This window comes from Antedon bifida, chromosome 9 (genome assembly GCF_963402885.1).
Source record: "Antedon bifida chromosome 9, ecAntBifi1.1, whole genome shotgun sequence".
NCBI classification, from domain to species: Eukaryota; Metazoa; Echinodermata; class Crinoidea; order Comatulida; family Antedonidae; genus Antedon; species Antedon bifida.
In genome coordinates this window covers 1,180,151-1,194,213 of record NC_136234.1, presented here as the reverse complement: position 1 = coordinate 1,194,213, position 14,063 = coordinate 1,180,151, and the positions used below count along the sequence as shown (strand labels likewise).

General features: G+C 32.9%; 2 protein-coding genes across 3 annotated transcripts; one reads left to right on the top strand and one right to left on the bottom strand.

Moving 5' to 3' along the window:
- Positions 1-2,284: 2,284 nt before the first annotated feature.
- Positions 2,285-8,257, bottom strand: LOC144851760 (regulator of microtubule dynamics protein 1-like). The gene is made up of 8 exons (XM_078709364.1): positions 7,889-8,257; positions 7,163-7,325; positions 6,727-6,838; positions 6,062-6,198; positions 5,478-5,555; positions 4,571-4,723; positions 4,183-4,263; positions 2,285-3,744 (listed from the first exon to the last, which is right to left on the bottom strand). The coding sequence occupies exons 1-8, from the start codon at positions 8,191-8,193 to the stop codon at positions 3,694-3,696; spliced, it is 1,080 nt and encodes a 359-aa protein (XP_078565490.1). The 5' UTR covers positions 8,194-8,257; the 3' UTR covers positions 2,285-3,693.
- Positions 8,258-8,566: 309 nt separating this feature from the next.
- Positions 8,567-13,901, top strand: LOC144851762 (GTP cyclohydrolase 1 feedback regulatory protein-like). 2 transcript variants are annotated; one of them, XM_078709366.1, is made up of 3 exons: positions 8,567-8,723; positions 9,237-9,331; positions 13,479-13,901. In XM_078709366.1, exons 1-3 carry the CDS (start codon positions 8,688-8,690, stop codon positions 13,639-13,641), a joined length of 294 nt encoding a protein of 97 aa, XP_078565492.1. In that variant the 5' UTR covers positions 8,567-8,687; the 3' UTR covers positions 13,642-13,901. The 2 variants fall into 2 exon arrangements, with proteins under 2 accessions (XP_078565492.1, XP_078565493.1); XM_078709367.1 differs by lacking the exon at positions 13,479-13,901 and adding an exon at positions 10,646-12,675.
- The last annotated feature ends 162 nt before the right edge of the window (positions 13,902-14,063 follow it).

Below are 14,063 nucleotides of genomic sequence, written 5' to 3'. Positions count from 1 at the left end.
CCTTGACGGTCTTTGTGTTGTCGGAGCTTAGTACAAATACTCTCGCAATTATTCACACATATAAATGCGATTGGAAAACGTCACAGAACGCTTCGATAACGATAGTGATTGCCATCATATTGTACACACCGTTGGTGTTTTTGATTTACTTTAACAGTGTTGTATACATTTATATTAAGAAACGTAAATCACGTGGCGTACGGAATTCAATGATACAAAAAGAACTCAAAGGCAATCAGTGTAAAGGATTAAAAAGAAACACATTGTTAAGGAACAGCAATAAGGATACGCCTACAAGAAAAACCGGACCGAAAAACCTCCAGAATGGTCGACAGTCAACGCCTCCAAGAACCTATCACCAATCCACGACAAAATGACACCAATCACGATTTGAAAGTAGAATCATGTATTGGAACCCATGTAAATACATCTACAACCAACACTTGTAGTCAGAATAGCAAACCGTTACAACAAAATGGTGACGAACGCAAGTCAATCAAATCAGAGACTTGTAATAGAAGCAACGCATCTACATCCAGAATGAGCACTCATCATCAGCAAGTTCACCGTTCTCCGAATGCATTTGTAATGTTAACGAGTTTGGTGTTCGTATTCTGCGTTTGCTGGTTGCCGTTCACCGCTGTGATCACTCTTCAGAGCATCTATGGTTGGGGTTGGGTTAGTGATCTAATATGGCAGATAGTTAACATTCTGCTCTGGTCAAACTCCTTTCTAAATCCATTCCTATACGCAGCCAGAAATCCACATTTCAAAAAACATTTTACAAAGTTGTTTTGCCGTCTGAACAGATTTAATAGACTACATGTAGCGCCACAGTAACCAATGACAAATGTTGGTATTTGTGTACGTCCCCGCTCATAAGAAACAAGAATCTCCTATGTGTTCCCTTTAGTAGATTCTAATGTACTTTAAAATGGTTATATTAGTAGATTAAGTTTACCTTATAATAGTTTAGTCTAGGGCCATCCCTGTATCGACATATTAATTCCAGTCGTCTTTTTCGTCGTACTTTTTTTTAAAAAGTTTGTGAAATGTTCGTGTTTCTGTTAACCATACGCAACGGTGAGTTACAGTATGTCTGGTAATAAACCAAATAACATAGGCCTATATGCCTACACATAATGCAAACAATAAAACTATATTAAATTGCATAAAATATTTGTATATATTTTGTGTCTCATAAAATGGAATGTTGGCCTATGGAAGTGATTAAATTTTGATTTGAAATTTTTCATGTTTTGGAGGACACTACATCTTTAATGAAATAACAAAAACGAAAATCGAATTATATTCCCATTGTGACACGAAACTTGCGTTGTGACCTAATTTTAGAATTTGTGTGTAATGCCTGTGACGCCAGTCGTTAGTGATTATTAATAACATTTTAAACTAATACCAAAATTGTAGCTATTGCTTTATAAAATTCAAGAAATGATTAAGTTCTAGCAAATAGTGAAGTGAAGCTAGGTCTAAATTTAGTTTAAAACCTTCCCAGTATATTGCAGTGATAAAATATCATGTGTAGGCCTATGTATGATATGAATGCATGCAATATAAACGCTGTGTAACAAACAAACTCTTTCTCCTCTTTGTTATCGTAGACTAATTACATTCCTAATATCAATTTACTTACCACGATCAAGACTGTCACATCATCTTGTGAGACAGGCTACCATCTAAAGAGGATACAGAAAAAAAACAATTGTATTCGATGAGAAATTATACAATATATACACATTATTCAATACATCGTATCGTACGTTACTATTATGAAAAATACACGGTTGCTTAGAGCAAGAAAAGCAAGTATATAAGTAGATAGGTATATCAATTACATACCTTACGGCTAGTGTACCAATCGTTGTGTAAATGCCAGTTACTTTATGTTGCAAAAAGGTTTCTCAGTTCTTTTGTCTTTCGATGAAATACCGTGACAGAAGCTTCTATATCCTTAACATGCGTGCAGTTGTATTTTGTTGATTTAGGACTTTGCGAGAATGGAATGGAAGTTGGATACAATTACATTAGTACCCAATACTTTCTTCACTCAAATAAGTTCTAGTTTTGACCTAGTAATTTTACAATCTATTACTATTATTAGAGAGCCATTGAATATTAACTGGCATTAATTTAGCCAGCTTTATAAATAAAGTTAAATTAAAAAATTATTATAAATTATAAATAAGATTGTTCTTGTTTTGTTTATTAACCGTAAATGAAAAAAAAAAATGCGAACAAGGAAAATATAAACATTTTACACAAATAATTTATAACCGTTTATTGCCATTAAAAAAATTTACAATATAATTATTCTAAAAATATTTGGTCACTTCACCAATAAAATACAAATATACAATACTCCGTCGTACAAACTTCATCTAATGTATACAAAATTCACAATCGACCAATCACTCACTAAATTTGCTACACAAATGGATCAGATACGTTGGGATACCACTAAGTTGATGATGTTCACTGCGGCTGTCGGTAAAGTCCAACTAGAAGCTCTTGATTCAAATTTAATTTGAAACGTTTTTATCACGTTATAATCAGCAAAATATTCCCAAAATGATATAATAAAAATAAATAAAATTCAGACTAGAATATACGATAAAGCTCTGTCTACACTATCAAACTAGTTTTACAAAAAAGTGTGATTCAGTTTAAGGTTGAGTTGCTGTTTGGTGTGACAGTTTCCGTTGTTTACCATAGACTTATCGCAGACATGATTTAATGTTTAATGTAAAATAGCATATTGAGAATCATACTTGGCAAGCAATACCTGGAAAAAACCTATAAAACTACTGAAAGATTAAGCTCTGTCTACACTATCAAACTTTATGTGACAAAAATTGTGATGTGCTCATATATGGACATGATGTCATACTACCATATTTGGGCACATCATACTTTTTTTGTCAAATTAGTTTGATAGTGTAGACAGAGCTTTAGAAGCCCTTATCCTACAATATAACTTTATTAATAGCCAAATTTATTTCAACTCATATACATTCAAACAAAATTACCTAACTGTGTCAACCAATCAGATATTTCTATTCCATACATCGCCTCCCAAAACATCGTTCGTTCATTCATTCGCTACTACTGCATAATCGAGTATAAGAATTAGCTCTTTATGGTCTCAACATTGATTCCAAACAGCGAGCTCATGCAACAAAACAATAGACGTTTGTGCATTGTTACTTTTTTATAACAAATATTGTAAATTAGTATATATAATGCATTTCTTAATTGTCATTTTTGTCATGGACAAATTAGACACAAGTTTTGTTTTAGTTTTGTTCGCTGCCCTCAGTTTAGTAGTCTATGGAATCTCAATGTAAACAAAACATTTGTGAATAAATGAGAAATTGTAGCATTACCCACATTTCATGTTATATTTCAGTCAAAATAAAATGTTTATTACATAATCTATAACTTGTAACTGTAGATTTCAGTGATTTGTTTTAAATATATAGTTGTAAATCTCTAGCACTGTTTAAACTTTTTAGCATACAAAATGTAAAAATTGCATATATTCACATATAACTCACTTTGACTAGGAGTACTATTGAATTTTGAACATACAGTACTTGTATTAAACAATCTGACTGACCTCCATCTTTAAGTTGAATTTGAAGGATGATAGATAGTATAGTTTGTTGAGGTTTATTACTTGTATTGTGGTAACAGTGTCTTTGCTTCTGTTCTTGCTGTAATCTCCTGCAATATAACACCCAATAGAAATAATAACGTAGTGTTATCTTCCTAAAATGTACATTATGCAGTGGAACCCATATTAAAGGCACACCTTTAGGACACTGTGTTTGTTTCACGGGAACATTTCCACTTTATATTTTTTTTGTAACAGGGGTTTTCTACTTTTATAAGCTATGCTTCTCAGATTCCCCCTTTCCATTTTTCTTCTTCTCTCTTTGTACTATGCTTATTATGTATGTTTATGAATGTGTATGACTAATGGAAATAATAAGGAAAGAAACAAAAAATTATAACAGTGTCCCAAACGCAGGGTTTTCTTCTGTAACAGATGTTGTTTTTAATATAGGGAGGAACATTAAATAATGTTCAGATTTCTAGGCTTTTAAGAAAATAACAGAGTAAAATCAAAGGTGTTTCTTTAATAATTACACGACTACTCACATCAGCTGTTTCTCCTCCAATTGATACAGCTTTTTCCAACCAACCAGCCACCTTGGTGTATTCTCTCTTCTGAATATAACACTAAAAAAGGGGATTATATATATTAATTTACTATATAAAATAAATGATGAGATAAATGTTGTTTTAAAATGTTGTTTTGAAAAAGGAATAGTTGGAGTGGTGGCCAACATTGATTAGTCAATTTACTAAATTATCTAATTATCTTTTAGGTGATTTCCAATTAAATCATTCTCTAATTAAAACCATGTTTTTCAGTTCAGACTAAATTAAAGACATCACATCATCTAATTTAATTAGTTAGTAACATGGAGAATTTCTCCATGGTTGTAATAAGGATTACATCATGACATTTTAATTGTTTTCGAACCTTTGCAATCATCAGAGAATTTGCATTGTAGAAATCAGGATCAATTTCTTCTGCTTTTAAAAAGTTTGACAGTGCCTCGTCAATGGTGGATTCTGGTAGTGAACCATAAATAGCCTGAGCTGCTCTCTTCTCCCACCAACTAAGCATTGCAACCTGTCAAAATAAACACAAACTAGTTTGACAAAAAGGTGTGATATGCTCAATGGTAGTTATATGACATCATATGTCCACATATTTTTTGTCACATAAAGTTTGATAGTGTAGACAGAGCTTTTAGTATATTCCATCACTCTTCGGATAAGGATATAAAACTGGTCCAAAATGTACACATCTGGCTTGTGTGCACTTTAACGAACCCAGTACATCTTTCGGAAAAGTAAGGGTACTGGTACATGCAGCCTCTTTCATTGTGTACAGACGGGCGCCAGTTGGTGGCAGCACTCGAAATGACAACAGCGAGTAACAATTATATATGATGGATAAACTAAAACTCTATATCATGCTTTTTGAACTTAGTCTCAATTAAAGTTTAGGAAGTGGGGTAGTTACAACCCTGGACTAATGGGACTGGAACGTAAAAATCTGTCTACACTATCAAACTAGTTTGACAAAAAAATTGTGATGTGCCTAAATATGGTAACGATATTCCCAAATATGGTAATAATATGACATCATCGTGTCCATATACGGGCACATCACATTTTTTTGTTACATTAAGCATTATTTTTTTCCATTTATTACCATGTTTACCGAGGGTGGCCTATTCAGTTATAGTGAAGGAACTGATCATTAAAGGCCCTCAAAGTTAACCACCAAGCTACAGCTCCACAACATTACACTACTGTATTTTATTTATGAATAAAATACATTATGATGTAAGTAATACAATAATAATACAATACATTACCTCAAAGCACCATCTTCCATAAAAATTATACAAGTAAGCTTCGGCGGGTCTTAATTCAATGGCTTTTAATATATGCTCCTGAAAAAAAAAGTTAAACATAAGAAAATATATATTTGTTACTCACAACTATATATTTGTGAATGGTGTTAGCTCAACCCATTGATGTAGGATGGTGGCAACAATATAGCTTCACCAAGCTGGTTGTAAAATGCAAAAAGCAAAAAAAAAACATAATTTATTGACGCCAATTAAAACAATCCTACATAAGTAAATTCTAAATTCAGAATATGAGTTGAATTGGCCTCTAGGCTCTCAGTATGTTCATTCAATAAGGAAATGTTTCACTGTATGCAAAAAAACCAAAGATTGTTTTGATCATTTACATATTCCAACACACTGACCAGAAGTGTGATAATACCTCTCTATCATCACAATTATTATTTAATTGTTACTTATTGTACATAGGCAGATCCAAGAGGAGAGACACTCAATCAATAGATATGACACTAACAGTTGGTTCGGCATTTACATTTGCTAGGCCCTGAGCTTCCTATCTCAAAATCCAGGATTCGCAACTGACTTACCTTAAACAAGAAACCATTTGATATTTTCTGAGCTGTTGGCTCATATTCTGCTAAACTGCCTATCAACAAAGCAAACCACTTGTGGGCATCAGCACACTCATTGTCAAAGGTCAAAGCCTTTTTAGCAATTTCTGAACCTGAAAAAAAATGTTACTCTATGATGTATATATTTCTCAAAATGCACTATGATTTCCTGAACATCTACTAGTACTACCCAAAGCTATGTCTACACTATCAAACTAGTTTGACAAAATAAGTGTGATGTGTCCAAATGCGGTAGTGATATAGTCAAATACGGTAGTGATATGACATCACCATGTCTACATATGGGCACATCACATTTTTTGTAACATAAAGTTTGATAGTGTAGACAAGGTTTTACACATTTAATGGAAAATGCCTCCAATTCATATCTTGACTGAGGGAGACTTGTTCAGTACATTGTGCATGTGTGATTTTGAAATGAATTGAAGGCATTTTTCGTAGACATGGTGTTATTTCCTCTATGGTGTTAATGTCAGTACAGTAAGTGAAATAAATACTAAAATAATAAAAATTAAATGAAAAATGCCTGCATTGTAATATGTTTGGGAATATTATTTTATTTAAACTTACACAAAATATATATAATGAAAAAAACATTTGCAATTAAATTATTACTGTACCTTCATACAGTAGTCGTTTTTGTTCTATAGATTCGCCATGCTTTGACTTAATACCGCTATATAACATATGAGATTTTGCTAGTCGCCATAGAACCTGAGCATTTCTTGAATACTGAAAACACAAAGCAGAACAAGTTAAAAATATAAATGTTTAAGTTTTTATATTTAATTTTAACCACATGAAGCAGTAATCTAGGTTTTAGAACTACATTTTTTGAGAGGAATAGAGAGTAGCTTAAAAATAGCCTGAATAGTTTACTAGAGATTAAAGTCTAGCTTCAGGAATAAATAGTGGTTAATGCCACAAAAGAGAAAAAAAAGTCTAGCTTCTTCAGGAATCAGGGATGAATCTGCCATGAGACGAATTGTCTCAGGCTGAATCGCTCTGGGCTGAATTGTCTCGGGCCGAATCATCCCTCTACCTAGCTTCAGTTACCTTTTCTCTACTTTCTATTAATAGATCATATGCACTGATGACATCATCCTCTGAGCCTTTGAAGAGTTTATCCACTTCTTTAAGGTGTTCACTTAACTCTTCATCATCCACTTGGTATTCTGGTGCATCTTTGTACAACAAGGATTCTGGCGCTGTTGTAAATCTTTTTGGGAACAAAACCATCAAATTAGTATATAAAAATTATAACCAAAACAATCATATCAATACTTTTTTAAATAATTCCATTTGCAATTATTTATTACTTCCAATTTTAGTATAAAAAAATGAGTTTATTAAAAAAAACTATAAATATATATTGTCGTCTACTTCATTTATTATGCAATGATGGTGAGTAAATGCTATATCCCATCAAGATTATTTTAGTTTAAAATAATATAATATAATACTTTTGGTTTTAATTATTATGCAAAAATTCAAGTGGTCTATTGTGCGTTGTTTAGAGATGCAGTGCATGGGGTTTATTATTGAAACTTACTTATTCCTCACCACTCATTGATGGGCATAAGATAGTAGTAGGCCTATTAGCTAGTATAAAATACAAACACATGATGATGAATTGCATGGTGGTCCCTAGATCGGCCTATATAATTAATAGTATATTTTATTTATTTATTATTATTATTAATTAATTATTATTTTAGTAATTAATATTATTAAAAATTAAACAAAATATGCCCATTAAATTTTGAATGATTAAATACTAACACTTCGTAGGCTTCTTCAAATTCGTCATCATCTTCATCACCACTACTCGGATGAATGCTGTAATATGAACCGGCCTTCCTTACGCCTCTGGATCGAATCGACGCGGAATCGGTGGACTCTGATAAAACGGTTTTCAGCTTGTCAAGTTCATCGCGAATTTCTGCTACCAAGTCGGAAAGCTTGCCTAGCTCTCGAGATGTTCTATTAAAAATACGCTCTAAAATAATCGCACCACCTGCGCCGATGACTATACCGATACCTAATGAAGCTAATAATTCGTGTATACGATTATTAATATTAGCCATTTTATTATAAACTGTAAATAAAGTTTTTAACTAGAGGCCTAAATGTGGTGCTGCTTACCGATTAAAAACATATGGTCAAAGGTTAACTTGTATAACGCAGTCATCATAAAAAGTGGAACTTGCGGTTTGTATAAAAGTCGAATATTAATAAATAAAATGTTCGATTTACTGCAATAAAATCACAATAATATTCAAAATAGGTAATAGAAAACTACCATAATATTGAATATATTTGGAGGAGGAATTGTCCCGAAGACGACTGGCGTGCTACGCTAAAAAATAATAAGTTCTTTGGGTAGGATCAGGAAAGAAGAGGACGTTGAGACAGGATCGTGACAGTTCGTCAATCCTCGAAACTATGATATGCGCGTTGACGATCGAAATTAAGTTTTATTGTCGAAAAAAATAAAAATAAGATAAGTGTACAATCTGTCCCTCAACGAAAAACAAATTAATAATTTCCATCTAAAATCCCACTTGATTTAATCAGAAGTATGCCTTATGTGTTAATAAGTACGCAGATACGATTGGTAAGTAAACATATTTTAATATTTAATAACAGCTGCTGTTGTTAACCCTAGCTAGGCATGTAGGTCTATATGCTAGGCATGTCGTAAGAAACATTGACGATGTCACTCACGTCAATGCGTGATGTTGGTAGAGTTGTATGCTCTACGGTCGTTTCGTCCCAGTTTTTGTATAAACCTAGAATAGTACAGGGATTTTTCTCGAAAAATGGCCAAGTAGGCCCCTAGGGTTCCCCAATTGTACTTTTCTGTAATAACATTTGGAATTTTTAATGTGCAAAAATGCTGTAATGGGTAATTAATAAATGGCGAATAAATGTGAAAACATAAATTAAATAAACAAACAAATACAATAATGAAATTAATATGAATTTTTACAACAATACAAATCGCATATTAAATATTTATATACTATTGTCGATAAACAAACAATGAAATAAATGAATGTGTTTTTTTATTTATCATTTATAAATATAAATAAAAAAAGACAAACAATAAATAAATGTTAAAAAATAGGAATGTGGTCCAACGATCTGTGGCGATGAGTCATCGGATCCTGAATTAATGGCTGAACTAGGAGCTGTTCTCACTAAACAAGTTGGAAACAACTTGTAAGTACTATCTCTATATTCTTACCATCATTATACACATTTTGATTGTCTAAAGCTCTGTCTACACTATCAAAATAGTTTGACAAAAAAGTGTTATGTGCCCAAATATGGTAGTGATATGATGTCATCATGTCCATATATATAGGCACATAACATTTTTTTCCCATCAAGTTTGATAGTGTAGACTAAGCTTAACTGTACATTCTCACAGAGGGCACCACATGATTTGACTCTCATTTCATTATTCCCTTTTTTTATCGCTGTTTACTGTATTGGGCTCACCTCCATGCGAACACGTATGAAGACCAAAATCTAATGGTTACTGGCTTAGTACTGTACCAAATATGGATTCATTTATTCATCAGTTTATAGTAAAATTATACATAGAGACAAAAATGAAAATGCCTCAAATTTTGTGTGGTTTAGTATGGCAGCCAGTGACTATTTTTAGACAGTGTGAATAGAGTTGTTTCAATGCAATGCATGCAGTTTTTTAAATGAAATGGTTTCTTTTATATTAGTTGAACCAAATTAATACCTTCAGTTTCTTTCCAGTGTAATTTTAGTTTCTCAAAAGAACTCATGATTAAAAAGTGTACTTAGTTGTATGTATAAACCAGTATACTATAGTTATTACATAATTAATAAAATGCTAAAAAGTAGTATCATTATGTTTTGGTTTATTTGTAGTTTTTAATTTAACTGCTTAAAGATGTCACTTGTAACCTGCCTGGTACAGTAATGCATTTCTGTTGATCGTAAACATTTATTGATGAATTACATTTGTGGGCGTTTGCTTACAGTATCTATTAGTGTTTCACTACTAAATAATGAAACACTACAGCATACAGCATTAAAATACTGGTACCATCATCTTTCATTACAATTTATGATGTACGATAATTGACATTTATGTACAGTTTCGTTAGGCTTGCTCCAAGTCTGTATTTATTGTCTTTTTTTATGTTATTCTACACATCGATTGATTTTTGTCTGAAAATTCAAGATCAAGTAATACACGTATGAAACGCCATATGTGCAAAAATATTTATCTTTTTACTAATATTAAGACGAAACTCCATCTGGAGCCCCGACTAAGTTTTGTTATAACATTGTTATTTTAAATATATTATATTTTTTGCTTTGAAATTTGAATTGTTGTGGAAGATATAGAAAGGGAAATGATTTAAGGTTTACAAAATGATGGCAACAAAAAAGGCAACAAGATGTGCTCAACAAGATGATGGGGAAGATTGAAGATTTTCAATTCTCTCGTTGATGAAGAATAATAATCCTTTTCTCATATTCCCACAGCCACGAATTTCGTTCACCAGAAACGCCACGTGAGGTTCTTGACCGCTTGGAAAAGCGCGGCTACAAAGTTGTGGGAATGACTGGTATAGGTCAAACATGTATATGGACGCTTCATTGCCCACCCCTGCAGAACTGTATTGATAATAATAACTAATTTAATATTTGTATATACTGTAAATAACAAATTCACATGTACAATAAAGTAACAAAAGTATCCCCCTTTCTGCTAAGATATTACCAATGTCAAGCAGTGGCGTAATGGTTATGAGCACTCACTGGCTAAACCCAGGGGCCCCGGAGCTTACGGGGCCCATGAGCAGTGCCCAGAGGAAAGGACAGACCTCCAGCATTGGAACTTGGAGGGCCACTTAGGTTTCCTAAACCAGGGGCCTCAGGCGTTACGCCGCTGATTCCAAGACTCGTAAGAAACACAACTCATAAAGCAGTGCAATATCAAATATACAGTACTTGTCTCATTGAGCCTGGTAGAAATTACCAATTACCAAATGTTGAAAATGAACACAGACGAGCGGCAATGGTAAGTGGAAAACCGCGTAGCTTGTCCCACGTAGAATTTGTATCTATCCTGAGCGGAAACTGCCCGTCCGCTCTGCGTTGTGTGTGAATGGTTATAAAGAATAACATTCTATTCTATATTTTTATTACTGTTACCACTCATCTGTGTAAATTGGCCCTTAGTGCACACTTCTAGTACCTTTTGGTTACATTCATTTACATGTGAATCAAGGTTATATTATTGGGTGGTTTCTGTATGTCTGTAAATTTACATATTATATATACTATTTATATTTAGTGAGTTTAAGTACAGTATAATGTCATAAATAATTATTTGTATCAAAAATTAGGTTTCTATTTTTTTAAATAGACTTACATGGAAATAAACCAAATGAAAATACATCAGAAAATTAGCCATGTAGTATTTAATATTGAATTATAAGATAATTGTATTGAATGATTGTGTGGGAAAGTGCTATAGTGTTTGGCTGAAACCACATAGTACAGTACAGTTTTTTAAACAAATTAAAAATGATTATTGTATGAAAAGAATATTGAAAAGTAGACACAATCATGATTACTTGCATTAGTATCACTCATTTAAATATTTGTTTTTCAATTGTTTGTTTTACTTAAAATATAATGGCGCTATTGTTAAAAGGTTGTAATAAAACTAGCTACTTATTCAAAATATTGGTGTGATTATGAAAAATATTTAACTGATAATTTAAGTTTCCTTAAAATTTAACTATTTAGCAGTAAAGCTAAGTTCCCAATAGGATGCAACGCAACGGCGTACGTGCGAACAACGTAAAGCTTGGTTCCCACTAGAGACGGAACGCAATGACGTAGACGCAAGCAAGTTGACCAATGACGAGCGACTGTTCGAATAATCCATAATTGTGATTGGTCAAATCACTCACGTTGCGTTTTGCGTCTCTAGTGGGAACCAATCTTGGCTTGGTCAACTTGCATCATGCGTCCTAGTACTAGTAGTGTGTAAAAACCAAGATTAAATCTTGCTTAACGCAAGCAAAACGCGCGCACGTAGTTTTGATGATCCACCGCGTCATGGTTGTTGACCAAATTACTTGGGAATGCCGCTTGCGTTGCTTTCCCAGTGGGAACCAAGCTTTGACCCGTAGATTTCAAACTTGACAGTGCGTGCAATATATATATATATATTGCGGGCAGGATCGTCTCAGAAACCATGGAAAACTTTGGTCCCGCCGAAAATCAGTTTAGAGTGAAGCATGAAAAATCGGATGCTCCGATCCCGTGATTGGACATTTATGGTGGGGAGATGGAAATGTATACATTTCATGTACGAAAGGATGTATGCTACGCATTGAGTTGACCAATCATAGACGATCCATTGCGTCGTGATTGGTCAAAAATAGATAGATAGCTAGCTAGATAATGACACCATGGATAAACTTTCTTTTCTCCATGTTTATGATATGTTTGAGAAAATAAATGGAAAGTTATCAATTTACGTTACGATTCTCATTTATTTAATACAGTTTAAATGCACTTTGCATATTATATCTAGCTCACAACAGAACTGATATTAAATACAATGCATGGGGGATATATATATATTGGTAAGTTTTACTATGAAAAATATCTCGAAGATAATTTGACCAGTATGTTTGACATGGTGTCGGCCTTTTTTATATAACGATGGTGGTGGTGGTGTATATATTTTGTTTAGGGTTGTTTGTTCCACGAGCACATTTCATTTAAACCTATTCACTGATCGTATTGTTTATTTTGTTGACATCAATTATAATTGTATTGTGTATAATTTTGTGTTTTTTTTTTGTGTGTACAAAATAGGCCTAATGTATTATTCTTGGACACTGACTTTAATACTAATACAAAAGGGCATAGTAATCGGCTGGGCACTGTAGGACTTGTCTGCATTTATGTCAGATTTCTGCTTAATATCTATCGTATGTTGTTATTGTGGTATTTTATCTAAGTAGTATTCAATCTGTACTTACCGGTTAATTCATGGTATATCGGGATATTAATCCACACACAGTTATAGTTACCGTATGATTGTTTTCCTCCACACGTCGCATGTACCTCCATTTTGTCATCACAGTCCCTGTCTGTCCATTTGTTTATACCAAGTGCAGTGCTTATATAGTTCCTAATTTAATTCGTAAACATTTAGAATATCGCACTGGTTGATGCTCGGTTACTTTCCTATAGATAAATAGATCGAAAGAATAAAAAACAACAAAACGCAAGAATATTTGCATTCATTTTTTTTATTATATAAATAAATATTTTTTTTTTTTTTTTGCAGTAAAGAGTATCGATCACAAGAAACAGCAAGGAACATTTTGAACCGTCTTGAATTGTTAGGCTATAAAATGGTGTCGTCTGCTGGAATTGGCCAGACAATGATATGGACTTTCTTCAGAAAGCGCCAAGAACCAAAACAGAACGACGTGGATTGGTTTGCCTAACTTATGTTGTTACAGTGATAGACATTATATGGATTTTTTAAATGTTACTTCAATGTAGAGGACTATGATACGCACGCATCGCTAATACTACTTTAAACAGTGAAAGAAAATAAACTTAATTACACATGTGTTTTTTGTGCGCATGATTTGATTATTTTGAGAAAGTGATATTGAATGATATCGTTAACTTATCATTTAAATAATGTATAGTGTAAAAAGTGTTAATAAAACATGAGGATTATACTCATTCAAAATAATTACATTGTCTCAAACAGTTTGTAATTGCGTAACACGTACACATAGCGTTTCTCACGCCGACAAATTTGCCAGCCACAAGTGAAAAAATGTAGTTTGGAGATAGAGATTATAAGATAAGAATAGAAATCGTAGCTCCGTAAACAAATTTACCAAATACTTGATGT

Coding starts and splice junctions, on each gene's coding strand:
- LOC144851760 (XM_078709364.1), bottom strand. CDS start 8,193: ATGGCTAATATTAATAATCGTATACACGAATTATTAGCTTCATTAGGT. Junction 5,556..6,061: donor CAAATGGTTTCTTGTTTAAG/GTAAGTCAGTTG, acceptor TTTTTTTTTCAG/GAGCATATATTAAAAGCCAT. Junction 3,745..4,182: donor TTGGAGGAGAAACAGCTGAT/GTGAGTAGTCGT, acceptor GTTATATTGCAG/GAGATTACAGCAAGAACAGA.
- LOC144851762 (XM_078709366.1), top strand. CDS start 8,688: ATGCCTTATGTGTTAATAAGTACGCAGATACGATTG. Junction 8,724..9,236: donor TAAGTACGCAGATACGATTG/GTAAGTAAACAT, acceptor GTTAAAAAATAG/GAATGTGGTCCAACGATCTG. Junction 9,332..13,478: donor AAACAAGTTGGAAACAACTT/GTAAGTACTATC, acceptor TTTTTTTTGCAG/TAAAGAGTATCGATCACAAG.